Source organism: Neopelma chrysocephalum, unplaced genomic scaffold (assembly GCF_003984885.1).
Source record: "Neopelma chrysocephalum unplaced genomic scaffold, ASM398488v2 Primary Assembly neopelma1_63, whole genome shotgun sequence".
NCBI lineage: Eukaryota > Metazoa > Chordata > Aves > Passeriformes > Pipridae > Neopelma > Neopelma chrysocephalum.
Window position 1 is genome coordinate 12271526 of NW_020897720.1, and position 27837 is coordinate 12299362.

A 27837-nucleotide genomic window follows, 5' to 3' on the forward strand; every position below is an offset into this window, starting at 1 on the left:
CTACCCTTTCTCCTGTATTTCTCCTAAACTACAAACTCCTGGACCATTGGTCACACAAATTCCAGTAATGTGGCTTCATTGTGCACTTACTGAATTTGGCACTTAACTCCTTTTGACTTCAATGGCAAATAATGAGGTTAATAAGATTATTAGATTAATTCATTATGCTCCAGTCTTAAATAAGAATAATTCCCTGCTGTCAATTTGTGGGTCATTCTACATACAGTAAAAATGACTTCAATTTATTTGTATTTTTCTGTAATCTGTACACAGGATCTGAAATGAAAGCCTTCATATCCTGTTAATAAAAACCCAAAGGGACTTTAGACAACAATTAACACACAATGCTGCAGCACTTGTGCTGAATAAATGCTGCTGGGTTTACAGTTCAGTTTTTTAGGTGATGGCAATTTCAGCTACAAGGAACTAAAATATATTTTAGTGTCTATTATTGGTGAACAAGCTGCCAAAAATGTTTTCATTTCATGACAAAATTGCTTTTGTGTCTGCCTTGCTGCAGGATGGAGGGTTCAGCTGAAATTCTGATGTGCTTCTCTTTCCAGGAACGTACAGAAAGAAGATCGGGTCCCAATGCTCGACGAGTACAGGGAGTACAAGAAAATCAAAGCCAAACTGAGGCTGTTGGAAGTCCTTATCAGCAAACAAGATTCTTCAAAATCCATTTAAATTCTATTCCTCCAACCTGTTGAGTAACATGGTGTTTCCATATACTACCCCTGTACTTGTTGGGTGCTTGTGTTCATGTGTCATGCACTGTTGAAAGAATCCAGTTTGTGCACTTTATTGTGGTGCCACTAGGACATGTTTGAAGGGTAAGCAGGTCCTGTCCAGAGAGCAAGTAAGGTTTCTGAGACTGCTCTATCCAACTTTAGCAAACACAGTTTCCATCAAAGTTTTGTATTCCAGATGCATCCATCTTGTTCCAAAACAACCATAACTTTTTTTTTTTTTTGCTTTAGCATTCAAGAACTTTGAGACTTTTGTTATTACCAACTTTTTGCGTTATTGAAGAAATTCTTAATTACCATAATGCTACACTGAACTACTCCTCTTGCTTATTTTTTTGTACGAGGAGGGGGGAAAAAAAATCAGCAAATTAAAGGTACAGCTCTTATTCCTGGAACACTTAAACAGACTGAAATTCCTTTCAAAGGACTGCTGTGGAACAACTTTAGGTTTTGATATTCTAAATTGCACCTATTCACAGTAATAATTAACGTCTGTGGATTTTGCTCATTAGCGGTCACGTTTCCTCCTTGATAAAGATGCCAGTGGACGAACCAGAAAGTGACCTTTGCTTAGTGGCTTTTAATACTTGGAAAACTGAAAAGTTCAATCACATGCTGCCTACAGGACTTATGTTACTGGTGTTCCTTTGATCTTTTTTTTTTTTTTTCCTGGTTGTTGTTTATCACCCAGTGGTGACGTAGTGTTTTGGCTGAATTGGATAACGCACCTCCGCTCTCGGAAGATTCGAGGAACACAAAGAACACTTTGGTGTATGGGAAATCTGATGGCACTCAGACTGGTGTAGCTCCAGCATAAAGGGCTGGCTTAGGACAGTTAAAATCCCACTGTACCTGAAATAAGTATGGTGTCAAGGGCTAAAATCAGTGTAGTTAACACGCACCACAGGCTGAGCGTCGGTCGGGAGTGCAAAGATTACTGCTGTTTATCACGGTTTTGTTTTACAGTTGGAGAATAAAAATAAGTTATCTAACCCTTACGATGTAAGCAACACAGTTTATGGGCCTTGCATGATTTAGCTTCAGAGTTGAAACTAAATAATGTTCTGAGTATCACATCTGCTGTGCTGAATGATGATTTAGCTACTGGCTTTATGCTCTGCAGCAGCCACATGCGGCCGTTTCCGAGCTGGCAAAATCAAAATGTTCATTTTCAGCTGGTGCTTTCTCTATTTTTTTGTTGTTTTGTTTTTTTTCTTCAGTGTATCAGTTTGATTGTGGCCATGTTTTGCATGCACCTCCTCTCAACTGCATGTTTTTATGACTGGCTGGTATCAACATAGCTATGAATTCACTCCGCTTTATGAAAGACCAAAAATGAACTTTCTCACGTGACGTAAGAAATGGCTCGCATGTAACCTCACAGACTTGCTGTTCTGTCATGAAGCATATGAAATAGGTTGCAAGTAGGATTTTTTAGTGCTCAGATTTCATTTGTGTACTGTAGAATACTCCTTGGTTTGTTTTACTCTGCTTGTAGGCATGTAATTCTGGAATTCAGAAAAAAAAAAGCACTAAAACTATTGAGCACTGGTGGTATGCCTTTTTTCTTTCTTTTTTTTTTTTTTTTTTTACCTGCAAAGTGATCTGGGACCTTAGAGAATTATGAGGTTAAACTAGTCTTGAGACCATTTACCAATTTTATTCAGTTCCATTGTGCAATGTACACTTCAGTTCCTTTTCTATCAGTCTGCAGACACGGGTGTATCCAAACATTGAAACTAATGTGTACTGTATAGTGTTGTACATGAATGTTTGTGTTTTATATACCACATGCAAAATGTCAATATGCACTATTTAAATGTTTTAAATAATATATTCCTCCTTTATAATGCTTAAATCTATATGATTCCAATATTTTTATAAGTGAGTGAGTGATCAGACTGGTTCCAATTCAGAATTAACAGCTGCTTTGTGTTTGTTATGCAGTGTTTGGCTGTTTATTCAGTATAGTAGATAAGCATGGCAACAGTTAATGCTGAGTGTGTTTTGTGCCATCCTTGTTGAGCAATAAATAAATGGTAGAACTAGGCATTTTGTGATATAACAGTTTTACTTTGGTAAAAGCAAAACCTATATATCTATATGGATATATAGATATGAAATATATATAACTAAACCAGATATAATTGCATTGCTATGTCTGGTGCTCATTGTATAGACTTTTATAATAAAAGTACCTTAACCTTTATTGTCATATATCTTTGTTTCTCATCATGCTTTCTCCTCCACTGCCATCTGAACTGGCAGCTGGGCTCGTGGTGCCGTGTGGGCTTCAGTTCCTGCTGGGAATGATGCAGGAGAAAATCGGGAGTCTCGCTCCTTCCTGCCCCAGCAGCTGCAGTTGGGGAGTAGATGGGGCTGAGAGCTGAATCAGCCATTACTGGGCTAATTAATGCACCTTCAGCTGAGCATGTTTGATTGTGTCTCTGTATCCATGATGATCTCCCAGCCTTGAAATCAGTATCACAGCAGTTACTGCTGTTTGTGGCCAGAAAACACTGACTGCACACGCTGCTGAACACACCAGAGGATGCTCTTCCTCTCAACCAGACTTTATTTCATAGCAGATTGTTGTGAGTTTATATATGAGAAGTGTTCAAGGTCCTTTGAACTGACTCTTGTGTTGAATTCTGTGAGAATCCACCTTTCTTCAGCCTCAGGCCTGTCAGGGGATGAAGAACTGAAGGCAAAGACTCTGCTTGTGGATGTGTGGCCTTGCAGGTAAATGGGAATAAGGAAATATCAGGAAGTTGAGGGAGCAAGTGAGGGGGAGGAGGTGGAAGGTGCAGCCTTGGGCGTGTTCTTTGGGGTGGGACAGAATAACCTGCTCTCTGTTCACGTGGCCTTTCTCTGAAAATGAGGGTTAAAAACAAACTCTAAGGACATTTGACTTGAAGAATGAACAAGGTTGCTACAGATCTGTTCTACAATCCCCCATTTTTCCTTAATTCTGTTATTATCAAAGAAGCTTTCTCTGATCAGCATGCTAATGAGAAAACAAAATTCCCTCCAATAGTGGTGTAGTGGGAACTGCTGCAAATCCATGTGCATTGAACTAGGAAGATTTTAATGAGGAAAATAACCATGTTGAACACCATTAGTCAAAATGGGGGAGCAGCATGTTCTTGAGGGTGCAAAAAGCTCAGTGATACTGGGACAAATCTTTTTTCCTGAACAACCAGTTCTGAGATGGTGCAAATCTAAAGTATTCCAAGCTTGACCTCTTCAGACAGGTTTGCCTGAGCCACTGTGTTACCACAGGGCATGGAGCTTGCAGGGAAAAGCCAGGCAGGCTGTAAGGAGGGTGGGAGAGGTTAAGGGGTGCCTGAAAGCTCTTTTGGGAAGTGCTGGGTGAGTAACTGTCTAAAGATTTTGAGGCTCCTGGTAGAAGAGGGGCTGCCAGGAGGAGGAAATTTTGGAGATACCCGAGGTGCCACACACCTGCTTTCCGGGCTCTCAGGCTGTTGAGTAATCAAGATAAACACGTCATCAGTGACCTGTGTTCCCTGGGACAAGTGTCCTGGGGTACTGCATGGCAACCAGACCCCTTTGGAAGTGAAGGGAAGAGGGGTTTTATTTTAAACCAGTCCCTTGAGAAGAGAGTGGGTGGCTTGGCTTGGCTTGGCCACGAGACCAAAGTACAAGATCAGTGAACCCTGACAGGGGTACCCTGTGCTGCTGGGCTGGAGAAATCCTCCTGGATCCCCTGGAATGCCTGTCTGCTCCCTTCTCTGTGACTCTGCTCCTCCACACTGGCATTTGGCACAAGGAGACCAGACACTGTGTAGTAGTGTAATAGTGCTTTGCAGGACCAGGGCTTTAAAACAGCACTCCTTATAGGACTTATCTAGGATTTAGGATGCCCTGGGGGCTGGGGTTGGTGTGTCATGAACAAGCCGAGCTGTGCAGCAGCAGAACTCCCCCGGGGCAGGGACTGTGGGTGCAGGGGGTGCTGCATCCCAGTGCTGAACCCCGGGTTTTCTCATAGCACCTTGTCCCTCGGGCAACGGGTATAGATGGATTTAGGAATGAAAGGGATGTTCTGGGAATTCCGGCCGGCTCAAGGGTGAAGCGAAGCGCCCTCTGGTGCCTCCAGCTGGGACTGCCTGGTCCAAGGAAAAGAGATTTGGGATTTTTCCTGAAAGCATAACTTCATTCTCTTTTTCTCTGAAGGTAACAGGTGCCTGGGACGGGAATTGTGGAGAAATAAGCGCTAACCTTGGCAGCTGATGCACCACCGAAGGAAGCAGTCAGGGAAAGCGAGGGCTGATGATCCCTGTGCGGGACTGTGTGTGGATGGAGGGATCACTGGCTACTGAGAGGAGGGTTTGGAGCACGCCCAGGATGCTGCCAGTGCTCGGAGTCTGCTCTCCTGGTCACACGGCTGCGTCTCACAGCAGCCCCAAAACAAGGCAGAGGAATAAATGTCGTCCAGGCATTTGCAGGTCTGGGCAGTTCTGAGAGTAAAAGCAGCACCTGAAATGTTCAGAGAAAAGACACAGAACCAACAGTGTGTTATACCTTTGTTAACAGTCCTGCTCTTCTTATCCAGAAATAGAAAAAAAAACAGGGAGGGAGACTTTGGTTTTATTTAAACTGTGTGAACAGTCTCTGTTACCAGCTGAGCTCACACATTTTCCTGTGCCCTCCTGCCCGAAGCATCCCTCACCTCGTGAATGCTTCTCAGCATTTCCCTGAGCTTTGCTTTAGTGATGTTTGTTCCCCAATGGACCTGTGAGCCTGGAGAGCCCAGAACACACAAACACAGCCACGAAGCCTTGAGGGGACACTGCCCCCAAACTTGCATTTGCAAACTTCCTCTGCTCATCCATCAGCTGCCAAGTCCTGAAATGCTTCACAAGCACAGGGTCTTACAGTCTCTGTCCCCCTCCCTGGGCAGCCACAAGATGTGCTGAAAGAGTGACAATATTTTAAATTCCTGTCCCACCTCACTCTTGACTAATTTTCCTTACAAGTCCCTCTACTAAATTCTTCCCTCCCTGAGGGCAGCTGTTCTCAGCCAGTATAAAAGCACTTAAAATATCTTAAAATCATTTATTTTGTGTAGATCTTCTGTCTCTCAGGTTGTCACTGGTGAGGGTTTCACCTACGGCTGCAGCTGCCTGGGAGTGGGAAGATCATCTGCAAGAACAGACTCCCACACACTTTCTGCTGGAATTTCTGCAGTGATTTCAGTAGCTCTGAGCTGTGACTGAGTTCTTTCCCTTCCTGTAGCTTTGATAACTCCAAAGGACTCTATTCAACACCAGAGGGGTTAAAAAAAAAAAAAGAAGGGATAAAAAACCCAGACAAAGCCAGCACAGCTGACTGGGACACAAAGAGCACAATCTCTCCTGCAGGAAAAGAGATGGGCAGCTCTGTGGAGAGAAGTGTTCTCCATCTGATTTAAATGTGGATTTTCCTTCTGGCCCTTGCAAAAGGTCAGGATACAGAAATACACATTTCTTGTCAGAGCCAAGAGGGATGGCAGGCATTGTTGTGCAGTGGTGTTTACAGCCAGCCTGGGGGCTTTTCCCTCTCTTCTTGTAGAAGTAATTTTGTAAAAAATATGTTGTAGAAGTACTTGCACAGACTTACCCCAGCTACAGAACTACCAGAGACTGCTGAAAACCTTTTTGTAAAGCAAGGGGAAGCTGCAGTAATCTTTCTTCTTGCTGCAGATGCAGCCTGTGACCCAATAGATTGCTTGAAACTCGTTTGTTTTTCATACATCTGTTTCTGTTTAACATTTGGGCAAATGCCCAGCTCACAACTTTATACCATTGCTAAAACTCACTGGTCTCACCCTGCTGTTCAATGTGTGATCTGGGCCTGAGCAAGCTCCCATTTGACTTTTGGGGCACAATAAGTGATTTTTCTTTATTTGTAAGTCTAGCTTTTATTATTGCTATGGTGTTAAAAATAGTATCCTGTGGAGAAATAGCTTTTGTAAGTAACAGTGGGGACAACTGTGACTCCTTTTGTATTCTTCAGCTTCCAAAATACAGTCAGCAGTTTCTAAGAATGTAGGAAAGAATAAAGCCCACCTTTTCTTTAGCACTGTCTCCACTGTGTACAGGTCACACCTGCCTAATACTGGGTCTAGGACAAGGCTGGGTTTGAGGAGGCTCCTTGGCCAGGGTGGTTTCCCAGCTGCTCCAATGGAAACAGCTGCCCACATGCAAGATTATTATTTTATTTTTTTTTTAAGATGAGCTTGGAATTTGTGTGACCCGTGTTTACGAGGAGAAGGTGATTTTAAACTCTTCTGGAATCTTATAAACAGGATTCTCCCTTTTAGCTTCACCTTTGCAACTCAGCCATGAAAAGGTAAAAGTGAGCGTTTATGCTGTGCTTGAGAAACGCTGTGATTCCTGAGCACAAAGGAAGGGAACACAAGCCAATGCTTTTATCTGAGGAAAGATGATGTTGGCAGCATGTTCACAACATGTTGTTGTAAAGGACTTACCAGGATGCAAGGAAATAGTCTGGATAAACCTGGGCATCAGCCAGCAGCTCTTCTTTAGCAGGGACGCTTTTCCAGTGCAGATGTTGGAGGTAAGGATGGATCCTGAAGGAAAGCAGAAGCCAGTGAAACTCCAGTGCAGCTCCCTGCCCTCTCTTCAGGCTGTCATTTTACACAGAAAAGACTGGATTGACTTCAGAGGTTCTTGCTTAGATTTGAAGAACCTGAGCTTTTTAGATGTTTTGCCACAAGATGTACGTGCAAGACTTTATTGGCCAAATCTTTTGTAACTGTGCTGTGATAATTCTGTGCTCTGTCCCATGCCACACACATTCCAGTGTTTCTGTGTTACCTGTGCTGTGCAGGAGCCCTTCCTTGCCCTGCAAGGATTAGGGCAACAACAGACAAGGTGGGTAATGAGTAGGAAGGACACGGAGCCAGAGCCAGCCCACAGCAAGGCCAGAGAAGAGTTTGTGTGCTGAACCAGGGTGGGAGGTCTGTGAGGAGCTGAGAGCACCCTCAGTGGCAGGGAAAAAATAGGGGGCTGGTATTAGTTACCATCCCTTTAAATCACCTCAGCCCTTATTTTTCTAATATTGGTAATAATAAGGACTAATAATCCAGTCTTTGACCTTGCAAAAGGCTATGAAATCTACTCCAACAGCCAGCAGCAACCAGTGTACAGACCAGACACCAACTATTGCCAAGAAAATGGAAAGGATGGATCTGAGTCTGCTCCCTGCATTGACTGAATTTCTGCATTTTTGATGAATTACTGTCTTGCCAGCTGCTACCTGAGAAAAGTGGCTGCACATGCCTGAGGTGACCAGCCTTTCCTGGTGTCTTTATGGAAACACCATGCCTTGTAAATTGGATTTCACATGTGGTAAAGGTAAGAGCTCCCCTGATTATCCAGAAGAGGTTTATGGATATGAAATACAAATATGTGTGTGATTAATGCAGCTCGGGTTCCTTTCCTGAGCCAGCTGTTCTGCCTGAGAAACAACAGCTTCTCCCCACTCTCCTGCTTTGATTTAGGTGAGGTGAAGATACATCCTCCACTGCTGTACCAGCCCATAGATCCCCAGTTCCTTGGGGATAACGAGGTTGAGGCGTATTTTCACCTATCGGAAATGGGAAAACAAAGCAGCTCAGCTCATGGAACCTGAACTGAGGTAAGCTTGAACTTTTATTTTATACAATCCTTGTTAGTTGTTGTGCTCTTCTTCATTCACAACTGACCACTTAAGGCAGACCTTGGAATAACACTTTTCTTTACATGAAGCACTCACAAGATATGCAGCCTTAAGGTATTCCCATTTCTTCTGTTTACTCAGTACATTCACAAAACAACTGCTTGTGAATCTGGATTTCACCCAGCATGGGCCAGACAGTTTATTACTTTAATACCTTATTCCACTGCCTTAAATGAAATATCTCTGGTTTACATAGTTCATTGTTGCTGGGGCGTGTTCACGTGTTCTTTTGTTGTGTTATATCCGTGCTAAATGAAGTGTGTGAAGCAGGCCTTTGGCTCTGAGTCCAGAGTGTTTTAGCATGATTCCAATTTATAAACATGTGATTTAAATTCAGGCCTCCTATAATTGATTTCTCCAGAGATGTCAGAGGAGATAAGAACACTAACATGTGCTCCTGCTCAGCTGGGCTCGCTGTTTCCAGTTCTTCCTGTCTCTCTGCTGTAGATTTCCCATGCCAAATACTCATCTATAAAGTTGGCACAAAACCAAATCCGTGGTTTATCTCAATGTAAACAAGAGAAAAGCTCATCTAATCGCACTCATGGTTGCTACTAACTGTAGGATCGTGGCATTTAAGGGCTTGGTTATGTTTTCAAAACCACTTTTGTGCTCAAGTATTATTACTTGCTCAGATTCATTCCTTAGACCAAGTCAGGCTCAATAATGATATTCACTGGGAGCCTTCCAAAAAAGTGTGGAAATACAGGTAGATGGAACAAGTGTTGTTTCCTCTTTTCAGCTGGTGATTCTGGGCTGCTCCCAGCAGCAAACTCCCACAGTAACTGTGGCTGTTGCTGTCTGGGAGGGTTCACATCGTGCTGTGATATCACCCCCGGAGGTGGGACTTTGCTCAGGTCGCTCGTGTCTGTGCTCACTGTGCTGAACCTCACTGGAAGGAAGGGGCAAAGAGGGGCTGCTCACAGGCTGGAATTAGAGGATGACAACAGCTTCCAGCCTTGCTCTGCCATTTCAGCTGTCACTCAGCTGTGCTGGGAAGGGCAGTCAGAGCCATCTCGACTGCAGTGGTGCTTTTGGGCGGGTGACAAGCGGAGTGAGGAGTGAAGGTGCAGCTGACACACTCATTGCTGGTAAAGGGTTGAAGTCACCTCAGTTATTTATGTGTAGAGAGGTCTGTCAGGAAAAGGATGTGAACCTTCCAACCTTCTAAAGGAGCCCATGGACAAACTGGGTACTGGTTTGCACCTCATCAGCTCCAATCTGCAAAAGGGCATCAGGGGAGTTGTCTCGGAGTGTTTGATCACTTGGGCAGCCCAGAGGACAAGTGTGGTGGTAGAGCTGCAGGATTTTGCTGGGATTCTAATAGTCAGTTCAGATTTGGGGGTTTATTTAATGGTACAGGAGTGCAGGGCAAAGCTGAGGCCTCATTTTTTCCACTGTGGAAGATGCCCATGGGGTTTGCTGACGACCACGGTGCACCTCTATGAGGAGTTCAGGCCAGTTCAACCCTCTTACAGCAAGTACAGTTGAAAAATCTTCAGTTTTGGTTGGCTGGAGTTTGGCAAAATCAGGTTTCATGGTGTTTAGTATTGTTTTGAACGAGGAGGCTGTGAATAGCAGCACCCAAACCACTTGGATGATTCAAATCAACATCTTGTTGAGTCTCAACAGCGAGACAAGTCACAACCACTCCTTGATTAAAGGAGGGAAAACATGGTATCCTTGATGATTTATATTATATTGAACAGCTTTTGGGTCAAGTGTGCAAGGAGAAGAAATATTGATGTTGCATATGTTTTAGTGTTAAGGGGGTGTCAGCATTTAGTCTACACTAAACAGGTTATAGATGTCAGATGACAAATGACAGTGGGAGCAGACAAGGGAGGGGACCAATGGAAGGTTTAGGAGAGTAAGAATCCATCTTTCCCAGGCTGCAGCTGATGCCAGACACCCAAAAGCTGCTTTTAACAGACCAAGGAAGAGTCACAGCTGATGTTGGTTATTTAAAATTTTATTTGCCTCTAATTTATTCTCATAAAAACACGCTAGTCTATTTGGTTTTAGTATTCAGACAGTACAGACTTCTGATATTATCACGAGTGATATTAGAGAAGCAGTACAAACCAATCTACCTTAGCATGTAACCAAGCACAGGTGGAACTAAACCCACCCACACTTGCAAAAACTAATTAACCTGCTTTCTTAGGCCTTATAGTTCAAATGCAATACTCAGTTAATGGTTATAGTCACCAAACCATATAAATAAAATCTAACAGGGTAAAACGGGAACAGCTGAATGTGCAAGAGTCAAAGTAAAAATATGTAGATAGGTATTTTGCTAATTAGAGCAATCACCAATTAACTGCATCTATGTTGTAACTGTCTCTTATAGGTGTGAGTTTTCCTCTTCATTTCCAGTTAAAGTTCATCACTTTCATACAGTCCAGACTGCTCAGCCAAACGCTGGAACTCTCCTTCTGGTGAGAAAGCTTGTTTCACATCCAGTCCTCTTCCATTAAGTGCCAAATACTTGCTAAAAGTTGGTCGAACCCGTAACTGCTTTGGGGCTGGAAGTGGCTTATTTGGATGTGCTGGAATAGAATAAAAAAAGCCTCTTTCAGTGTCTTCCCAGACTGTAGCAAGACCCACAACAGAACAACCTGATATCTTTTAATTTGCTGTATAAACCAGCAAACCCCTGGGAAGAATTTAACACACAAGCCCATATCTCAGACACCAGAGACTTGAATTCACCCTCCTTCCTGGTGCCAATCAAATTATAGTCTTCAAACAGGGCAAAGGGCACAGCACAGTGTCCTGGTACTAAACAAAAGAGTTCTTCACAGGATAGTTACTTTCTGTCCAGTTCAGTGTCTTTGGAAATAAATCCTCCCAGCGGCCTGAGCTTCACGAGGTTAATCTTGAGGGCCTGTTCTGAATACAAGTGCACTTTTTTGGTGGCACTGTGACCTGGTACTTACTTGCAACCTCTAGCCTGGCGTGGCACGTGGCCACTCCTGCCCCGTTGACAGCAGACACGGTGTACCAGCCAGCGTCCTTCTTGTTTGCATTGTGAATCAGGAGGCAGATCCTCCCGGTGTTGTCATGGAGCAGGCTGAAAAATGAAGGTGTTCATGTGTCAGTGCTTTGAGGGGGAAGGAGGGAAGATGCTGAAATCAGAGTCAGTTTACACGCTGAGGAAGCCCCAGAACAATTCTTGCAGGGCACTGCAAACTGTTTAGACATAAACACTGTGTTTGTGTTACGAGCCAGCAGTGATTCACATCATGACACAAGTCGGGTGGCAGCAAGGCTGTTCTGAAGCCCCACAGCCTCAGAGCACGAGGAAACACTCCATGTTTCAGTCCTAAAGCTGTGCTTCTCCACAGGCCTTGCTAGAGGGGCATCTGGGCACTTCTGTGCCCTCAAAACAAGGCTCTCAGGGTTGCTCCTGCCCGGCACAGTGGGCTGTGCCCCTGCTGCCATGCACACGAGGGGCAGGCCCAGCTTTCCAGCCTGCTGCTTTTAGAAACCAGCCCATTTTAAACTGGAATTAACAGACACTGGTTATTGTTTTCTAACACACTCATCAGCGGGGTACCTTATTCGGTCTGTATTATATTGTACCATTTCGTTGTTTCTTTTCCAGTAAATCCGAGGGGTTGGGATGGCAGAGATCTGGCATTCCAGCCTGGCTGTGTCTCCTTCGAAAACCTTTTTGCTCTGTGGCTTGAAGATGAAAGTTGGAGGCGTGTGATGTTCTTTTGCTAAATTAAAGGGGAAAGACAAGGAGGAGTTACTGGAAGCGTGGAATGCTCATATCGTACTCGGGCTTTAAGGTTTCAGAATGCTAAATTCAGCAGGACACGTGTTCCTTACTGCATCTCCTCAGCCTGCAGGCAATTCCCAGGAGCATAAGGGTGTAGTAAACACAATCCACTTTAGAAGGAGAGTCAATTAATATATGTTATCAACCTTCAGAGATTAATAACGTTAATTAAATTAAATTCTGGACACCCCACTATATCTAAATATCCTGCTGTAAGTGCTTTGAAGAAATGTGGCATCTCAGATATATTTATTAAAATAGCCTTAGAAAAGATATGGTGTTTGCTATTGTTTGAGCCTGAATGTCTGGAGGGCTCCCTCTGCTTCTTAATTGTTTAATGTCCCAAATGCAGAGAGGAAAGCATTAGATCACTGAGACTTTCTATGTGTTGCCAGGTAATTATCAGTGCTCTCAGTCTTACCAATTACTTCCACTTTCACTGTGAAAGATGCTTCTCCTGCACGGTTCACAGCCACACATTCGTATGCCCCTGCATCAGATGATTTGACTGCTTCAAAAATGAACGAGTGGAATCCCTTTTCTGACACTATCATTTTATGGAACTGATCCTGATGAACCATCCTTCCATTCTGGTACCACATCACATCTGGAGTGGGCAGCCCACTCACCTGTGAGGGAGAGGAAAGCAGTGAAGAGTTGAACAGCTTTGAGATAATCAAAACCTTGTCTGTTCCAGCAAGGGCACAGTGGCTTCAGGGAAGACTCAGTAAAGGCAGGCTGGTCCTAGACAGACTTCACTGGATGTGTGTCCAGGATGTGTCCACTGAAGCAGTGGAATCCCAGTGCCAAAATGCCTATTTTTCAGCAGAGCATTAATAATATTCATTCTTCCCAGCGAGGTCTATGGTGATCCACATTTACCACTATTTAGCTTTCACCGTATTCTTATGCAGCTAATTCCATTTACATTTTCCAAGGGAAAATGCTGAAACGTTTGGCCATCTCCTATTTCTTGGTCTACATCAACCAGGGAGACCCTGCACCACCTGCTATTAGTGCTCTGTGCTCAGAGACCTCTCTCCACGCCCCACACCCCAAGAGGGAATGGAATGGGAAGGGAGAAGTTGGTGTTACTTTGAAGTCGAGCCTGCAGAACCGCCCCTCCTCAATGACCACGTCCTCAGGCACTTGTGTGAAACGGGGCTGGAAAAACTTCTCCTGGATTGAGTCATGTCCACGTTCATCTCCTCTTGAGGATGGTCTGCTCCTGAAAAGGGGACAGAAACAGGTAATTGTGTAAAAGTTACCGTAGCACAAATGACACTGAAGCTCTGATTGCAGCTGGAGTCCCTCAACACATTTAGGAATCCAACATGACACATTTAGGAATCCAACACAACACATTTAAGAATCCAACACTATGGTTCTGGTTGGTTTTTCAGCTGCAAGGTGTGGCTTTTGAGCAACCACTTCTCTTGCTCAAGTTGTTCAATTCAACACAGAGGCATAACCTTCATCTTTGGCCTAATATCCAAAAGAATTGACAATAATCTGTGTTCTGTCATGCTGTGTTTCAACATTTGCATTCTCAGCCCTTGCTTTGAGTAGAAGTTAATCTTCTAGAATACAGGGAATATTTTCCCAAGGTGCATGGAGTTTTTAAACCTCTAGTGCTATGCTTAGAATTCACTGGATTAAGATCACAGGCATCATCAACCATCCACAAACACCAGCATTTTAGTTGAAAGGAAGCGAGAAAGTTTGGTAATTACTACCTTAGAAAAAGGGCTAAGTAGTGAAGTTAAACTAACACTGCCTAGAAACATTTGAAATAAAGTCTTGAAGAATAGCATAAAGTTCATGCTTTACCTTACATGTGTTGTAGGAACCTGCAGCCTGACGTTTTCTGCATTCTGGTGCTTGGAAAGAGAAAGAGGAGAGGTGAGTTCACTTACAAAGATTTATCTATAAACTGAACAAGAAGCCATTTTAAGTTTTTATACTGACTGCTGCTTGAAAGCAAACTGACTATACTTCAGAAGTCCCTGGGACAAGAGGTGGAGGAAGTGGCATCAGGACCTGACACCCTCTGTGTTCACTGTAGGCTTTGCCACGACAGTGACAAGTGCCATGAATAGAAGGGCAGAACTTCTCATCACTGCACAGGTGAGAGGGGCAGTTTTGTTTGGCACCCGAGGCTCTGGGCCAGCCAATAACCCTTGTTAGAGGGGAGCAGTACTACTGGCAGTGTCTAAAATGAGAGCCAAGTACAGAGTGTCCTTCCCCATAGCAGGAATAGAAGTGGAGTCGCTGGCAGGGGCGTTGTATTGTGCCCACTTAAATATGGCACCAACAGCCATGGACACTTGCTGAGCTGGAAAATACTTTTCTTTCTAGATCACAGCACCAACTAAGCTCGCTGACAACTCCACAATCACATGACTAAATCTGCCAAAGTGCCCAGGATTGATTCCTGTTAGGAGCCTGGATGTTTGGAAAATGCAGCAGAGTTTGCTGCCAGCGACTCGTTTTAGCAATGGAGTCAGAGAGAGCAAACACTGCATGGAAATTTCTGGAGTGTTTGCATTGAGCCATTCCAGTGCTTGGTTCTGTGCTCTGTAGCCCAGTCCTGGGGAACATTTAAGCCTGGGTTTAAAGTTCAAGCACAAAGCAGCCTTCAGTTCAGGGGAAGTGTTACATGGACGAGGGTTTTGCTGGACTGAGTTCAGTGTTGAGTCCAAAGGCAGTTGCCTGGATCTGCTCACTCTGTACAGTTATTACTTGTCTTGTGAAATGATGCTGTAGTGATGAAGTTGCTGATGATTCTAATGATCTGTTCCATGGACTGACTGTGTAGTTAAGTTCCTGAGGAATCAGCAGGCTGAATGAATCAATTTAAAAATAAGACTGAACAATGGCAATAAGATATCCCAAACATGAGGCAATCTCTGCTTCCAATACTCTTTTTTAAAGCAGCATTTCACCCATGCTGAAAAGTTGTCAGTCATCCTATTTTGACTGAATGCTTCCTTGTTCTCTGCAAAGGATGAGGCTTCCTTTGCTGTCTGACATTCATAATTTTCCCTTCTTGCCTGCTGTTGCCAGGTGATTGTTGGGGAGAAATAGCTCAAATTGTGTATTCCTCCCTTGCTGTGATCTTAAGTGTCTCTTACATGGAGGAGTTTTGCTAACTGCACTTTGGCAGGTGTTTGCCTGCCCCTGGCTCTTTGCTGCAGCAGCAGGAGGGATGTTTTCTTTGGCTGCACAGGTACCCAGTGCCATACCATGGACATTTCCACTAACTTTGAGCACAGAAGTGCCAAAGGGAGCTTCTAACCGGCCTGAATAACCAGCAAATGATGCAAGTCTCCAACTGAAACTCTTTTGAAAATGCCAGTAGTAACAGATTCTTGTCTATCAGCATGTGGGCTGCTAAAACAACTGCTTTGCTTTCTCTCAATGACTGCAGACCCCCAGAAGGGCTAAAGCCCATCTGATCCCACCCCAAGGCCCTGACCTCTTGTAGCCAATGCCACTTATTTGACATTGTCAGTGACAGGTGTAATGTTGCTGTTCTGGCCAAGCCTGCACTGGGTACCTGGATCCCTCCCCGTGCTGCTCCCTGCCTGTCCCAGGCTGTGCAGCAGCTGTTGTAATTCCTCCCTGGAGAGGTCATTCCTACAGATCAGGCCCAGCAAGGGAATGGTGCTTAAATTCCCCCCTCCCTCTGCTATCACCTCCCAGAGCCCCAAATCTCTCCTGTACAGAGCTCTGCCAGGCACAGCCGCCCCCTCCCCGCACTGGTACCAAACAACCCCCATCTCTGCCCCATTCAGGTAGGAGCAGGTCACAGCACAATCACCAGGAAATCCTCGTTCTACAGACAGGTCCCCATTTACCTGTGCATTCTGCATGTTGTCCTCACTCTGTGTTTCCAGCACAGAGGCAGCATTCACTGGTCCGAGCAGCCTGCGAGCCATTCTCTCTTCATAAGTTAATCTCTAAAGCAGAGTGGAGAGGAATTCTAGTCAGAAGTCCATGTACTATTTCAGATCAGCTTGTAAGGGCACATTAATATGCCATGAATTCAGGGGGTTGTCAATGAAAGCAGCAGCTGAACAGAAGCCCCACGTCTGGCCCGGAGGGTTTGCGGTCTGTGATGCCCACTGAAGTCAGCTCAATATATACAGCACTGAAATGCAGAAAAGATTAAACTGCCTGTTCATCAAAGCCTCTCTAATGCCATCTGTGGCCTTCCACTCCTCCTCTTTCTCTGCTGGGATTATTTATGGGTAACTGATGGCATCATCCTCAGAAGCCAGACTAAGTCCCAGGGTACCTCTCTGTTAGCACTGGGAAAACTTCCCAAGTCATTCAGCTGTGGAGCTACAGGCATGATGGATGCTTGGCATCCCCTGCTCCCAAAAAAGCAAGAGCCACACCAGAAGCAGACACAGCCAGAGGGGAGCAGCACTACCCCTCTGAAAGCACGAGGGAACTTTATCCCAGTGCAGCATCCACTGGTTGAAATGCTGTGTGCTGAGTGTAGGGGAGGCAAGGACACATTTCAGGCATGAAACAGAAAGTTCCTGCAAAGTAGATGCGGTACACAGTGATAAAAATGAGCAGAGTTAAATTCAAGCTATGTCAGCTTGAATTTAGAAGAGTTTGTTACTCCCCTGAGCACCGGAACACCTGACACTTCGCTGCCCACCAAGTTTAACTCAAGTTTGGATTTTGTGACGTGCGGACAAGCTCAGACTGAATTTCTGCTGTGAACAAGACGTGTGTGTGTGTGTTTGTGTTTGCTGCTGGGTAGGTAAAGGCTGGGGAGGCTTGTGGGACTTTTCTTTAGAAGAGAGCATGAGACCTTTAGCCAAACCTGTGAGGGCTTAATAACCCTGAGTCCTTACGTCTGTATCAAGTGTGGCTGAGATTGGCCAGTGGGGTCAGACGCTGCTGGAGGACAAGGGGAGGAGGACACAGAGTGGTGATTGCATAAGCCTTATTTTTAGCCTGGCTTCCTATGGGAAGAAAAGCTGACTTGCTACAACAAGCCTTCTCCCAGCAGATAGGACATTCCTGTTAGGGACACATTAAGTCAGATTTGACCTGTTTGTTTTCCCCTTCAGTATTTAAAATTACGCACAAATGTGTTCCCACTGATGATAACGAAAAAACTCCTTTCTGCTTCAGGGGAAAGAAGATGGAACCTATTAACACTGGGCTTTTAGCAGTCTGCCTCCAGTTGCAGGAAGGTTCCCACATTACAGACCTGCCTACTCTAGCTTGCTGCAATGGGCTTCCCTACTGGTAAGCAAATTTTTCTCCCAGATTCAGCTTCCTTGGTAAAGAGGATTGCATTTTGTCCCTCTGCAGAATAAATAATTAAGTACTGAGACTGAAGCCTTCTTATAGGAGACAGACTTTATGATAAAAGCTCATGTAATTTCTTTCATTTGTTGCTGTTCATATAAAAAGAAATCAAAGAAGTTTACCATATGTGGTGGTAGTCTCTAGAATGAGCTTTCAAATATTCCAATATTTCTCCACGTTCTAATGATTTTGAGTGGTTTGTTAACCCCAGTGTTGAAAGCCAGGGTGAAGCCATATCTGCAGAACTGAGGGATTCTCCTGGGGTTTCTAGTTGTGTGTGGATATGATGTTCAGCAGGACCCCCAACAGAGAGTTCAAATCTGTGCCACAGCTCTAAACATGCACCTTTCTGTTGAGCCTGGACTTAATTTGGTTGCAAGATAAGAGGGAAAGGCAATAGCAGCTCAAAGCCACATTGCTGTATCAAATGGCTTTCAGAAGTCAACACATCCCTTACTGAAGTCAGGGGAGATGCAGACATTCAGCTGCCACAGTAAATGCCCACAGACACACTCACAGCAACCATCTCTCTTGCCACACATTCAGGCTTCCATCATGCACTGCCCATGTGCTGCTCCTCTGCTGGGGAGGGCCTTCTTGGTCCTGAGCTGAGCCTGGCCCACCAGAGCAGCTCTCTGCATTCTAATACCAAAAATAACTGTGAAAAGGTGCTGGGAAATGAAGAGGTTGGATGTAAGTCTTCCTAAACCACACCTTTTTCACCACCCCTGACCCATGATTAAAAATGGAGTTGCTGTTGCAAGAGATTTTTTTTTAACGTTTCTAATGGAAAAGTTCAGCCACATCACACTGAAAGAACATTCTGTTGGCAAATGGCTCAAAGAACTCTCGTGGGATCTGCTGAGGTTCTGAGTAGAGGTGTTTGGGCAGTGTTGCTCCTGCATTTCCTTTGGCTTTTAGCTCAGTTTGGAGGCTCCAGCCTCTGGGGTACTAGAACTCATCTCTGCATCTCTGCTTGCACTACTGACAGTCCCATCAAATGGCTCTTTAACCAGCAGGTTTCCCTTACCTGGTTGCCATTCTGGAGAAGGCTGTCTTTGCATCGGAGTTTCTTTTCCAAGTCCTGAATGAGGGCCTCTTTTGTTCCTCGAATTTCTTGGTCTGATGTCTTCTGCATAGAGTTGATGCTGGCTTGTTTGTTATACATTGGCTGGGAGTAACTGCTCGTGCAGGAAGAGAAAACAAAGTCACTCCCGTGGGCCTGCTGGGCTGTTTGCTGCAGCTTCACTGAATGCACACAGAAATGTGAACCTGCCTCCTAAAAACTGTGGTTCAAATGAACCCATAAAGCATCTGGGAGATGAATGGGCCAGGCTGGGTATCAAAAACTTAAGGGAAAGCATCATGGCATAGCCAAGTCATTGAGTGTCCTCCCACAACACTCATTGTTCAGCATCCCTGTGTCGTGCCCCTCCCGTATCCTGGTCCTGTAATCCATAGCCAACAGACATGATCAACTCCTGGAGTTTGATAGTACATTTGATTCTGAAAGATGCTGGGAAAAGAGGAGCATCCATCAGAAGGGGCTGCAAAGGTCTGCTGGAGGTCACAGCACTCTGTGCTGACAGGACCTATAACCCTGTTTGTGATGTGCAGCCTTCGTGTGCTGCACTTGGGTTCAGAAATTGTTTCTGTTGAAAATCCTCTTCCCCCTGTCACCTGGGAATTCTGCTCATTAGAGCAGGGTAGAAGGGTTATAATTCTGGAATACTCCCAGCACGGCTCGGACTTAATAACTTGCTTAAGTTATAACTTAAAAACTTTAATAATTTGCCCAGCAGATTAATATGTCTCATGTCCCCATTCGCCCATTAGTAGCGTGATTGGGAAAATAATTCCTCAACTCTCTGGGTGTTGCATTTAAGAGCAGCTTATCTGAAAAGCATAGTGAGGCACCCACACCCTTTGCTATGGAAACAAACAACCCCACACTACACACACAAACTCCAGCAGTCACTCCACATGTGTTTCTAATGCCCCACACTCCTGCAGGAGTTTAGCAAACACTCCTGAGAGCCCCAGCTCACCCAGTCTGTCTTACCTTCCCTCTTCCCACAGTGCTGTGACTCAGAAACCCCCCAGAAGCATTCAGGTTACCTGAATGCAAACTGACACTTAAACCTTGATTTATATCCAGGCCAGCAGGACCCCTGCCCCTATCACCTTTCTAATATTTCCAGTTGAGTGTTTGTGCATATTCTGCCCTGACTTTCCCCAGGACCTCCAGCTAATATTGGCAGGAATACAAGTTGGTGAGAAGGCAAGGCCCAGCTCCCTTTGAGATCTCACTGACCTTGGGAGATATTTGGATTGCAGCCCAAAGGCAAAATGATATAATACATATTCAGGAAAGAATTTAGTCTTTGGTCTAAAGGGGTAATATTTTCAAGTGGCTGCCTTTCTGTTTGCATGTATGATTAATGGAAAGGGTATTGTAGGTGAGTGTAAAGTTCCACCGTGATGAGGAACCTGAAAACACTGCTGAGACTTACTAGGACAATTCTCCAAGTTGTTTATATGTGGGAAGTACTACTGCCTTCCCCCATCTCCCCATTCATAAGCCATGCTCGATGAGGAAATTAATTTGAGATGGGTGTCAATCCTCTGCTCTGAATAACCCTAATTAAGAGGTTTCTTTCAAATCAAACTAAACTACTCAAACTGACTCCAGAAAACCCACACAGCAGCCTGTGACACGGCCACTGTGCAGTTTAATTCCTGATGGACACCCATCTCTCCCACACAGTTGCCAGGGGCAAAGCTCTCAGCCTCCCAACCCGACTCCTGCAGAGTCCTGCCCTGAACACGGGAGGTCAGTGGGAGCTGAGCCGTTGGCTTTGGCCCCTGCTGGTGTTTCGTGGGGTGGTTGGATTTGGGATGGTCAGTGCACGGGAGAGGCCAGGCCGGAGGGAAGCAGGGGGAGGTTAGAAGGCTGTTTATACTTACTGAGGTTCCATGGGAGAAGGAGTTTGGCTGTTATAGTCGGGCTGCGAGGGGAGCACTGAGCACAGGAATGCTGCGGGGGATTGGTTAGGCATGGGGATAAGCCTCTGCCCAGATGATGAGCTAGCAGGAGACTGTGCAGATGCAGGAGTGATGGGATATGTGGATTCCTTGGGGGCACTACAGGAAGGCGAGGAGAGCGTGATTGAAGAGCTCAGCGATGACGAGGAGGAGAATTTCTGCCCGCTCGGGTTGCGAGGCTGAATGAGGATGGAGGACTGTTTGATCTCTCTGCTCGACTCCGCGGAGGCTGCGGGTCCCGGAGGCTGCTGCTGCCCTTGACACACATTCTTAGACTGGATAAAGTGTTTTGGACGTTCGTAGTTAAACATGGTTGGCTGGCACATGGAGGAAACGGATGGGAGGTTGGGGACACTCATAGGAGAGGTTTCGCGGCTGTCCTGGGTTTTTGTTGGTGATAACTGGCTTTGGATGGGTGGCTGGTAAAAACTAGGTGGCAGGCCACAAAAGTTTTCTTGGCTGGGCTCCTGGATAGAATGGAACCCTTGCCTTGCAGAATAGAGGCTTTCCTGATGTGGATTTTCCCTTAGGGAAGACAATACAGATAAAATAAGTTGTACATCACAAGCTGAATCACAAAAATGCTGTGTCGTGAGCAGTCATTAGCAATCCAAAGAATAGGAGGTTCAGGCAACTGACAATTAAAGCTTGAGCTTAGAATAAAGATATTTAGGATTTATTAGAACTATTCCTGAACTGTCTGAACATTTTGGATTACAATAACAACCCATGCAGTCTGTCTGACTCAGGCACAGTGTTCACTCTGGCTCTTATATGCAAGAGCCCAGTAAATTCTGAATAAATAGCACTTGTTTTATCAAGACCCCTCACCACCTGCATAAGTCTGCAGATAACTGTGGATACTACTGCTAAGCAAGGTAATTTGCTACATATCATTTCAGCTAAAGATCCCTGGATCCTTCTACTTTGTGCCCTGTAAAAATACTAAATGTACTATTCCTCAGAGAATTGGCTATTTGTGCTGAGAAATTCCTTATACCATAGGGAAGCATGAAACAGGTTCCACTTTCTTTTAATCCTAAAACTAAACCTTTGAAAGCAAGTGTCCTGATTTCTTCTTTAATGGGTTTTGAATTCAGAGCTTTTCATATCCAACTGAGATTTGGGATTGGAATGCCAAGGACTGTGCTTTTCCATTTGAAGTGATTTCCCAAGACTTGCTGTTCAACCTACTAATGTCATTCTGGCAATTAGCTGCAGGATAAGGGGTGCATCTATTTTGCAGGTGCTTGATATCTAAACCTGGGCTTTCCATCAACTAAACACCCAGGAAAGCTTCATTAGACTGAGCTGAGCAAGCTTGTTAAAATGGACAAACAATTTCAACTCCAGGATAAAAAAAAATAATCCCCCCAAATAAACATAAAGCTACTACTAAAAAAAAAAAAAGAGAATATAAATCCACCCAGTTACATGTGCTGGAAAAAATTGTAATCTTGCCCCATCGAGATCAGCTGTTTTGCTGCTATATATACCCAGTATATTGTATTCCTCTCCTTGGAGAGCCCAAAGAGGTCATAAATCCCCATGGGGGGACATAACTGAAGACATCACTTTCATTTCAAAGATTCAAGGCTTTCATTTCCTAAAGGTGATCATCAATATTAGTTGTACGTTAACTGTATGTAAACAGAGGCTTTATAGTAAAAATTCCCTAACTTTCCCCTTGTCATGCTCTTGGAATTTGAAGCTGGCTCAAATTTTTGGAGCATGTCCACACTATGTTCTCATTCACTGATGCAGAAAACTTGTTGAGTCTTATCCTTTTCCCATTTTTATATGACTACCTGTGTACAGATTTTTACACTCGTTTTGCCTACAGGCTGTGCACAGAAAACCAGCGTTTACTTTGTTTTCTAGAGCACAGCAAGCTCTGACTCACAGCGAGGGGTAAGTTATCGTTTTCCTCAAATCATTCCACCTTGATTCGGGAGGAAAAAAAAAATAAATCCGAAGAGACTTTTGACCTTACGAGATGACAGCAGTAAGTAACAATAGGGACAGCTGGCTTAAAAAAAAAAAGGCAAATAAAAAACCCCCAACAAAACAAAACAAAAAACAAACGGGTTTTTTTCCTCTATTTCCACTGTTCCTCTGTTGCCGCCCACCTCTGTTACCTTTGACACCACCTCACCTTAAAGGCACCTTTCCACCTCAGCATTCCCGGCGCGCTGCTCATGCCACCTCCCTAACCAGCCTCGAAGCAAAAAGTGACGTGGGAAAAAAAAACCCTAAACAAACCAAAAACCCAAACAAGCACCTTACCTACAGCCTAGAAGTTGTCACCTGGGTTTTACGCGGTATTTGGGGCAGGGACGGTCATTCCCCGGCCCGGGCTGTCATAGCCGCCCTCTGCGCGGCGTTACGGGGCCGGAGGCTTTAATGTGCTGCCAGCGGTGACACCGCGGGACCCGCGTGTCCCCGGCCCCCGCCGCTGTCACAATAAGAGTCTCCACTGCCCGGACACCCGTCCCGGGGCCGGAGCCGGGGATTTGGGCCGGTGCCCGCGGGCAGCGAATCCCCCGCCGGGGGCAGCGGTGGAACCGCCCGGCGCTCGCAGGGGCCGGTCCGGGCGCTGCTGGAAGGGGCGGCCGCCGGACCCCGCTCCTGCCCCCGGTCTGGCCCCGCTCCCGGACCCCGCTCCGGGTCTGGAGACTCCCCCGGGAGCTCTGGGGGTGGCGGGGGGCAGGAGCTGCCGGTCCCGGCTCTCCCCGTCCCGTCCCGTCCTGTCCTGCCCCGAGGGGACGCGGCCGCTCCCGGGAGCGCCCCTCGCTCCGCAGGAGAAGGGAGAGAACCAAAGGCGGCAGCTTTTGAACAGAAAAGCAGCTTTTCTGCCCGTAGAACCGCCAGGGAGCAGCGAGGAAGGACTGCTGCAGTATGTTTGAATGTCCCTAAATCCCACTCCGTTATCCCAATGAAATCGTTGCCCAGAGAAGCTGTGGCTGCCCCATCCCTGGAAGTGTTCAAGGCGAGGTTGAACGGGGCCCTGAGCAGCCTGGTCTAGTGCTAAGTGTCCCTGCCCATGGCAGGGGATTTGGAACTGGGTGATCTCTAAGGTGCCTTCCAACCAAAACCACTCTCTGATTCTAAATTCCTTGTTTAATTCATTTACTAATTGCCTGAGTAGTGATAACACCCTGGTTCTGCTTTCAAGGCTGTGCATTTACAGGCAACAGGTACTCCTTATTTAAACGTTGCCCCAGGGCAACCCCTACCCCGCTCCAGTGCAGAGCTCAGTCAGGAGCAGTGGATGTGTCTGAACAGTCACAAGCTGAACAGCAACACTAGACTTACAAAAATAATATATGATAAAAATATGTTAAATATTTATAGTTCTATGTCTGTGTTCATTATTACAGCTATTTACATGGACTAAAAAAATGCAACTATGGTGTTTTCACCAGCACAGCAACAGATCCTGCTGGCAGATTAGGTGATTCGTATCCCTTTAATCAACAGTTCAATGCCTAATTGCATCTTACTTAAAATACTATACTGTTAATTTATCTTATTTATACTCTGGCAACTCTTGCCTATTGTTTAAAAGCACCCCAAGCCTGACAGTACCGCAGGTAGCCTGAGTGTGGGCTCTCAGCCTCTCCTCTCTCCCCTCACTGTGCCCTTGAGTCTGTCAGCACAGCGATCTTCAAGAGGTTAATCCACATTTAGTGTTTGTATTTAAACATCCAGCGTTTGTGAACTAAAACTTACATAGGAGGTGTTAATTGAGTGCTAATTTATTTAAATTTTTCCTCGTGGAAGTGATTAAGGGAGGGAGTGTGTCCCTAGTTGTTGTTGAAGTTATTTGCTTTTGAGGTAAAAAAAATAAAAATTAAAAATCGTTAGTTTGCACGGAGTGAGTACTAAAAAAAAAAAAGGTACCCGTGGGATGATCATTTGCCCTGCAGGAAGCTGTGAACATGGTAAAGGCCAGGCTGTGTGCTCAGACAGGCTCCCTGACTCCCCACCGACTTCAATGAGGGTGCAGAGTGCTTAGTTCAGAACTAAAGTTGGCTGCAGGGCACCAATTTAAGGACAGCTTTATACACTTTGGAGACTGGACACAAGTGGGATGACTTGAGTGAAAGAGAAGGAACAGAAAAACGTGAGATCCAGAAGGTAGGGGAAAAAAAAAAGAAAGAAAGAACTGGAAGCTGAACTGATAAAAGCAGAGGAATAAATCTCATTGCCTGTGCCAAGTAACTTAATAGTGCAGTGCCCAGCACTGCGAGGTGTTAGAAACCAGCTTTTCTGTCCTGCTTCAGTTTACTTTCTAAGAATGGTGACCTGCTGTGACTGATCAGGTTCTCCTTAGTTGCTTGAGTCACACAGCAAAAAATGTCTAGAAGGAGAGTTAAGAATATTTTGCTTATTTATTAAGGACACTTAAAAGCTAATTAAAAGGCCTGCCAGTATAGTTAGTGCCTGAAGCCTTTTCTTTTGCTTGGATTAAGTTCCTTTAATGAAGTTAATAATCAGCATAGATTTTGTTCTGCTCCTTTAAGGCTGTTGAGAAGGACACACTGTAATCTGCAGGTATAAAGGGCTCAGAAAGGAGTAGTGAGAGTCTTCTTGAATTGCATTTTCTGGCTTTTGTGGAGTGGCTGTTACTAAGCAATAATTGGGAGAAATAAGAGTACGAGGGTTTTGTTCATTTTATAGTTATTCCCAGTAATGGCTTTGTTCTGTCATCACTGTTGGTATTTGCCTTTGGTAACACAGTTGCAACCACATATGCTACATGAGAGAGTTATATGCTAAATCTGACTAAAAAGATTTATTTTACAGCCATGATTGCTGAGTTTGAGGTTACAGCAACATTCACAATGCTGTGTCTCATTCATAGTGATGTTTCAAAGCACATGGCATAAAGTCTGTGGGCTTTAAAGATATTTAAATGCTCATAGATGGGTATATTTTAGTAGTTTCACTCTGTATCTTGAGATGTGTCCAAAGTCTGGTTCAGCACTGCTGTCAATCAAAAGCAATGTGCAGCTCTGTATACTAGTTAATGTTTTATATTTTAAAAAGCTATTAAGTAGCTGATTTTGATGGCATGTTATATCCCTTCATGCAGTGGGGTCTTTTTAGTGTCCCAGCTGATTTCCCTGGAGCAAGCCTGGATTTCATTGAAGCCAAACTGAGAGCCTCCTCTTAGTGATCTGCAAGTTATTGAAGCAAACCCAGTGTTACTCAGTGATTTAGTGAAATAATTCCCGTGCATGGATACATCCATATTGAAATACGATCTCTCCTCTAGTGAAATTTGGAAAGGGGGTGTTCAGAATTGTTAAAATAACCGGTTTAGTTAAAATGGCTGAGCACATCCCAAAATAATCTGTCCCTCAGGGAATGCTCTCTGTCACGGACAGCCGTTTACACACGCTGTAACAGGATCACTGCAGTTCCAGGCTGGAATTCAGCTGGGAGAGGAGCCACACGTCTGCCTCGGAGCTCCCACTGCCACAAACAGGGCTGAGGAAACTCCTCTGCTGGGCTTGGATGTCTGATCTGAACTGTCACCCTTTGAGGTCACCATTCTGCCTCTAAACCCTTGAGAAACACTACAGAAATGGGGATGGCATTGCCAATATGTGTGTTCTAACTTGTTTTGCTTCTCTGGAAAAATCAAACATGATAACTGATAATGTAATAAGTGCACAGTGACTTAAGAGCTGCATTTGAGATGGAAATTGGATCGAGTCTTGTTATAAGATGCAACACTTTATTACTGTGGGGGAATCTCCATCTCCTGAGTGGGGACTGTCCCTGCCATGCCATGGGACAGTTTTCACTTCATCCAGTGGGTCACTGGTTCAGTACTTCCCCTCCACAGGTGCTTTGCAGGTACCATCTGCACTGTGCTACCAGCACCTTGAGTTTTTCTGCTGTCTTTCAGAATAAGAAACAGAAACATGAAGTGATGCCACTTGGCCAAAGCTACAGAGAAAGGAGGTGGCAGAATTGTACCTTGACACTTCCCAGGTATTGTGATTTTTGTCTCGTGCTCTGCTGTGGAGCCAAAGGTCTTCTAGAGGCTAATGATTTGGGGTGATGCCTTTTAGTTACTTACAGATAGGCTGTTCTGACAGTGCCATCAGGCACTTACCTGAGCCTTTGGGTAATGACACACTCTGTCAAATCGAGCCTGTGTAGCTGGGCTGGTGTTACACATTGCCATTGTCACACAGGCAAACAGCTCAAGTGACTGCATGGGAACCCCTGTCAGGGTAAGGGACACTGGAGCTTTGCAGCTGAATCACTGGAGAGTTTATCCCCTAAGTGTTGTAAAAAGCTAACCCAGGGATGTGATTTTTTTCTTTGTCTTACCGCAGAGGTGAAGCCCGAGGTGAGTTTTCATAAGCTCCATGAAAATCTTCAGCTTGGCCCTTGGAGTTCATCTGAGCAAAGCTGGTGGCTGCTGCTCGACTGCCCAGCCCCAGGGTCTCTGGGCTGTAGGATGGGAGGCCAGATGCCCCTCGGTCCTTGGCTCCTGCCTGGCTGTTCCTGGGGAAGGTGGGTTTCTTCATGGTGACCTGCACAGCTGGCCTGTGGGCAGCACCTGAAAAGCTCTCCAGCTCTTTTGCTCCTGGAAGCAGAATTGTCCCCAAGTCAGGTAGGAAGGGGTGGTGGTTCACCAACACAACACATGCAATAACAAGGGGGCAGGAGGCTGGAATGTCTGAGCAGGTGGATGAGAGCTCAGCCTGCCTGGGCTCTGCAGAGACTGAAACCTGCCCCTTCTCACCAGGGCTGCTGAGCTTGGGATGCATGCAAGGTGCTGTTCTGTTTGCAGGTGGCCTTCAGCACAAGCCAGGCAGGTCAGGTGTTACAATAAACAAGGTACAGACACAGCCCATGTGTTGGGCCACGCTGGAATCCCTGAAGGGATGAAGCTCAGGGACGAGACTCCTCTGTGAGAAGGAACATCATCTCCACATTGTCATCCTTGACCCAGGTAGAAGAGGGATCAAAGGCAGAAACACAGAACAACTGGGATCCAACTTTGACAGGTACCCAAGAAGATTGCATTTTTGGGGGATTTCTCTTCTCTTGAGCCTACAAAATTGTTTGGGTCTGGCTTCTGCTTGGCAAATATCTGTGGTTCTGCCTGGTGTTGAGCTGCAGCAAATTCTTTTGTGCTTATTCTTT

General features: G+C 45.2%; 2 protein-coding genes and 2 long non-coding RNA genes across 12 annotated transcripts in view; 3 read left to right on the plus strand and 1 right to left on the minus strand.

Annotated features, from left to right (window-relative positions):
- FAM13B (family with sequence similarity 13 member B) overlaps positions 1-2964 on the plus strand; it is a 46769-nt gene extending 43805 nt beyond the window's left edge. For all 8 annotated transcript variants that reach the window (XM_027682896.1, XM_027682901.1, XM_027682900.1 and 5 more), the window contains one exon: positions 564-2964. In XM_027682896.1, the coding sequence (XP_027538697.1) occupies positions 564-687 (124 nt within the window). In that variant the 3' untranslated portion in view covers positions 688-2964. The remainder of the gene's footprint in view (positions 1-563) is intronic.
- Positions 2965-7881: 4917 nt separating this feature from the next.
- On the plus strand, positions 7882-13382 carry LOC113967374. Its single transcript, XR_003534144.1, has 3 exons — positions 7882-8128; positions 8275-8411; positions 13274-13382. It is a non-coding gene; the product is annotated as an uncharacterized LOC113967374 (long non-coding RNA).
- On the minus strand, positions 10447-23101 carry MYOT (myotilin). Of its 2 annotated transcripts, XM_027682909.1 has the most exons (10): positions 22951-23101; positions 20587-21189; positions 18650-18800; positions 16143-16244; positions 14113-14162; positions 13378-13510; positions 12704-12911; positions 12055-12220; positions 11435-11568; positions 10447-11044 (listed from the first exon to the last, which is right to left on the minus strand). In XM_027682909.1, the coding sequence occupies exons 2-10, from the start codon at positions 21021-21023 to the stop codon at positions 10872-10874; spliced, it is 1554 nt and encodes a 517-aa protein (XP_027538710.1). In that variant the 5' UTR covers positions 21024-21189; positions 22951-23101; the 3' UTR covers positions 10447-10871. The 2 variants fall into 2 exon arrangements, with proteins under 2 accessions (XP_027538710.1, XP_027538711.1); XM_027682910.1 differs by lacking the exon at positions 20587-21189 and having other exon boundaries at positions 22951-23008.
- Positions 22407-27475, plus strand: LOC113967375. The gene is made up of 3 exons (XR_003534145.1): positions 22407-22575; positions 26522-26835; positions 27464-27475. It is a non-coding gene; the product is annotated as an uncharacterized LOC113967375 (long non-coding RNA).
- Positions 27476-27837: the final 362 nt, after the last annotated feature.

Bases quoted from the DNA above. Each gene is read 5' to 3' on its own strand.
- MYOT (XM_027682909.1), bottom strand. From the start codon at position 21,023: ATGAGTGTCCCCAACCTCCCATCCGTTTCCTCCATGTGCCAGCCAACC. The intron at 16,245-18,649 runs GTAAGGGAAACC...ACTCTGCTTTAG, and splicing joins TTCTCCAGAATGGCAACCAG to AGATTAACTTATGAAGAGAG. The intron at 12,912-13,377 runs GTAACACCAACT...TCTCCCTCACAG, and splicing joins TCTGCAGGCTCGACTTCAAA to GTGAGTGGGCTGCCCACTCC.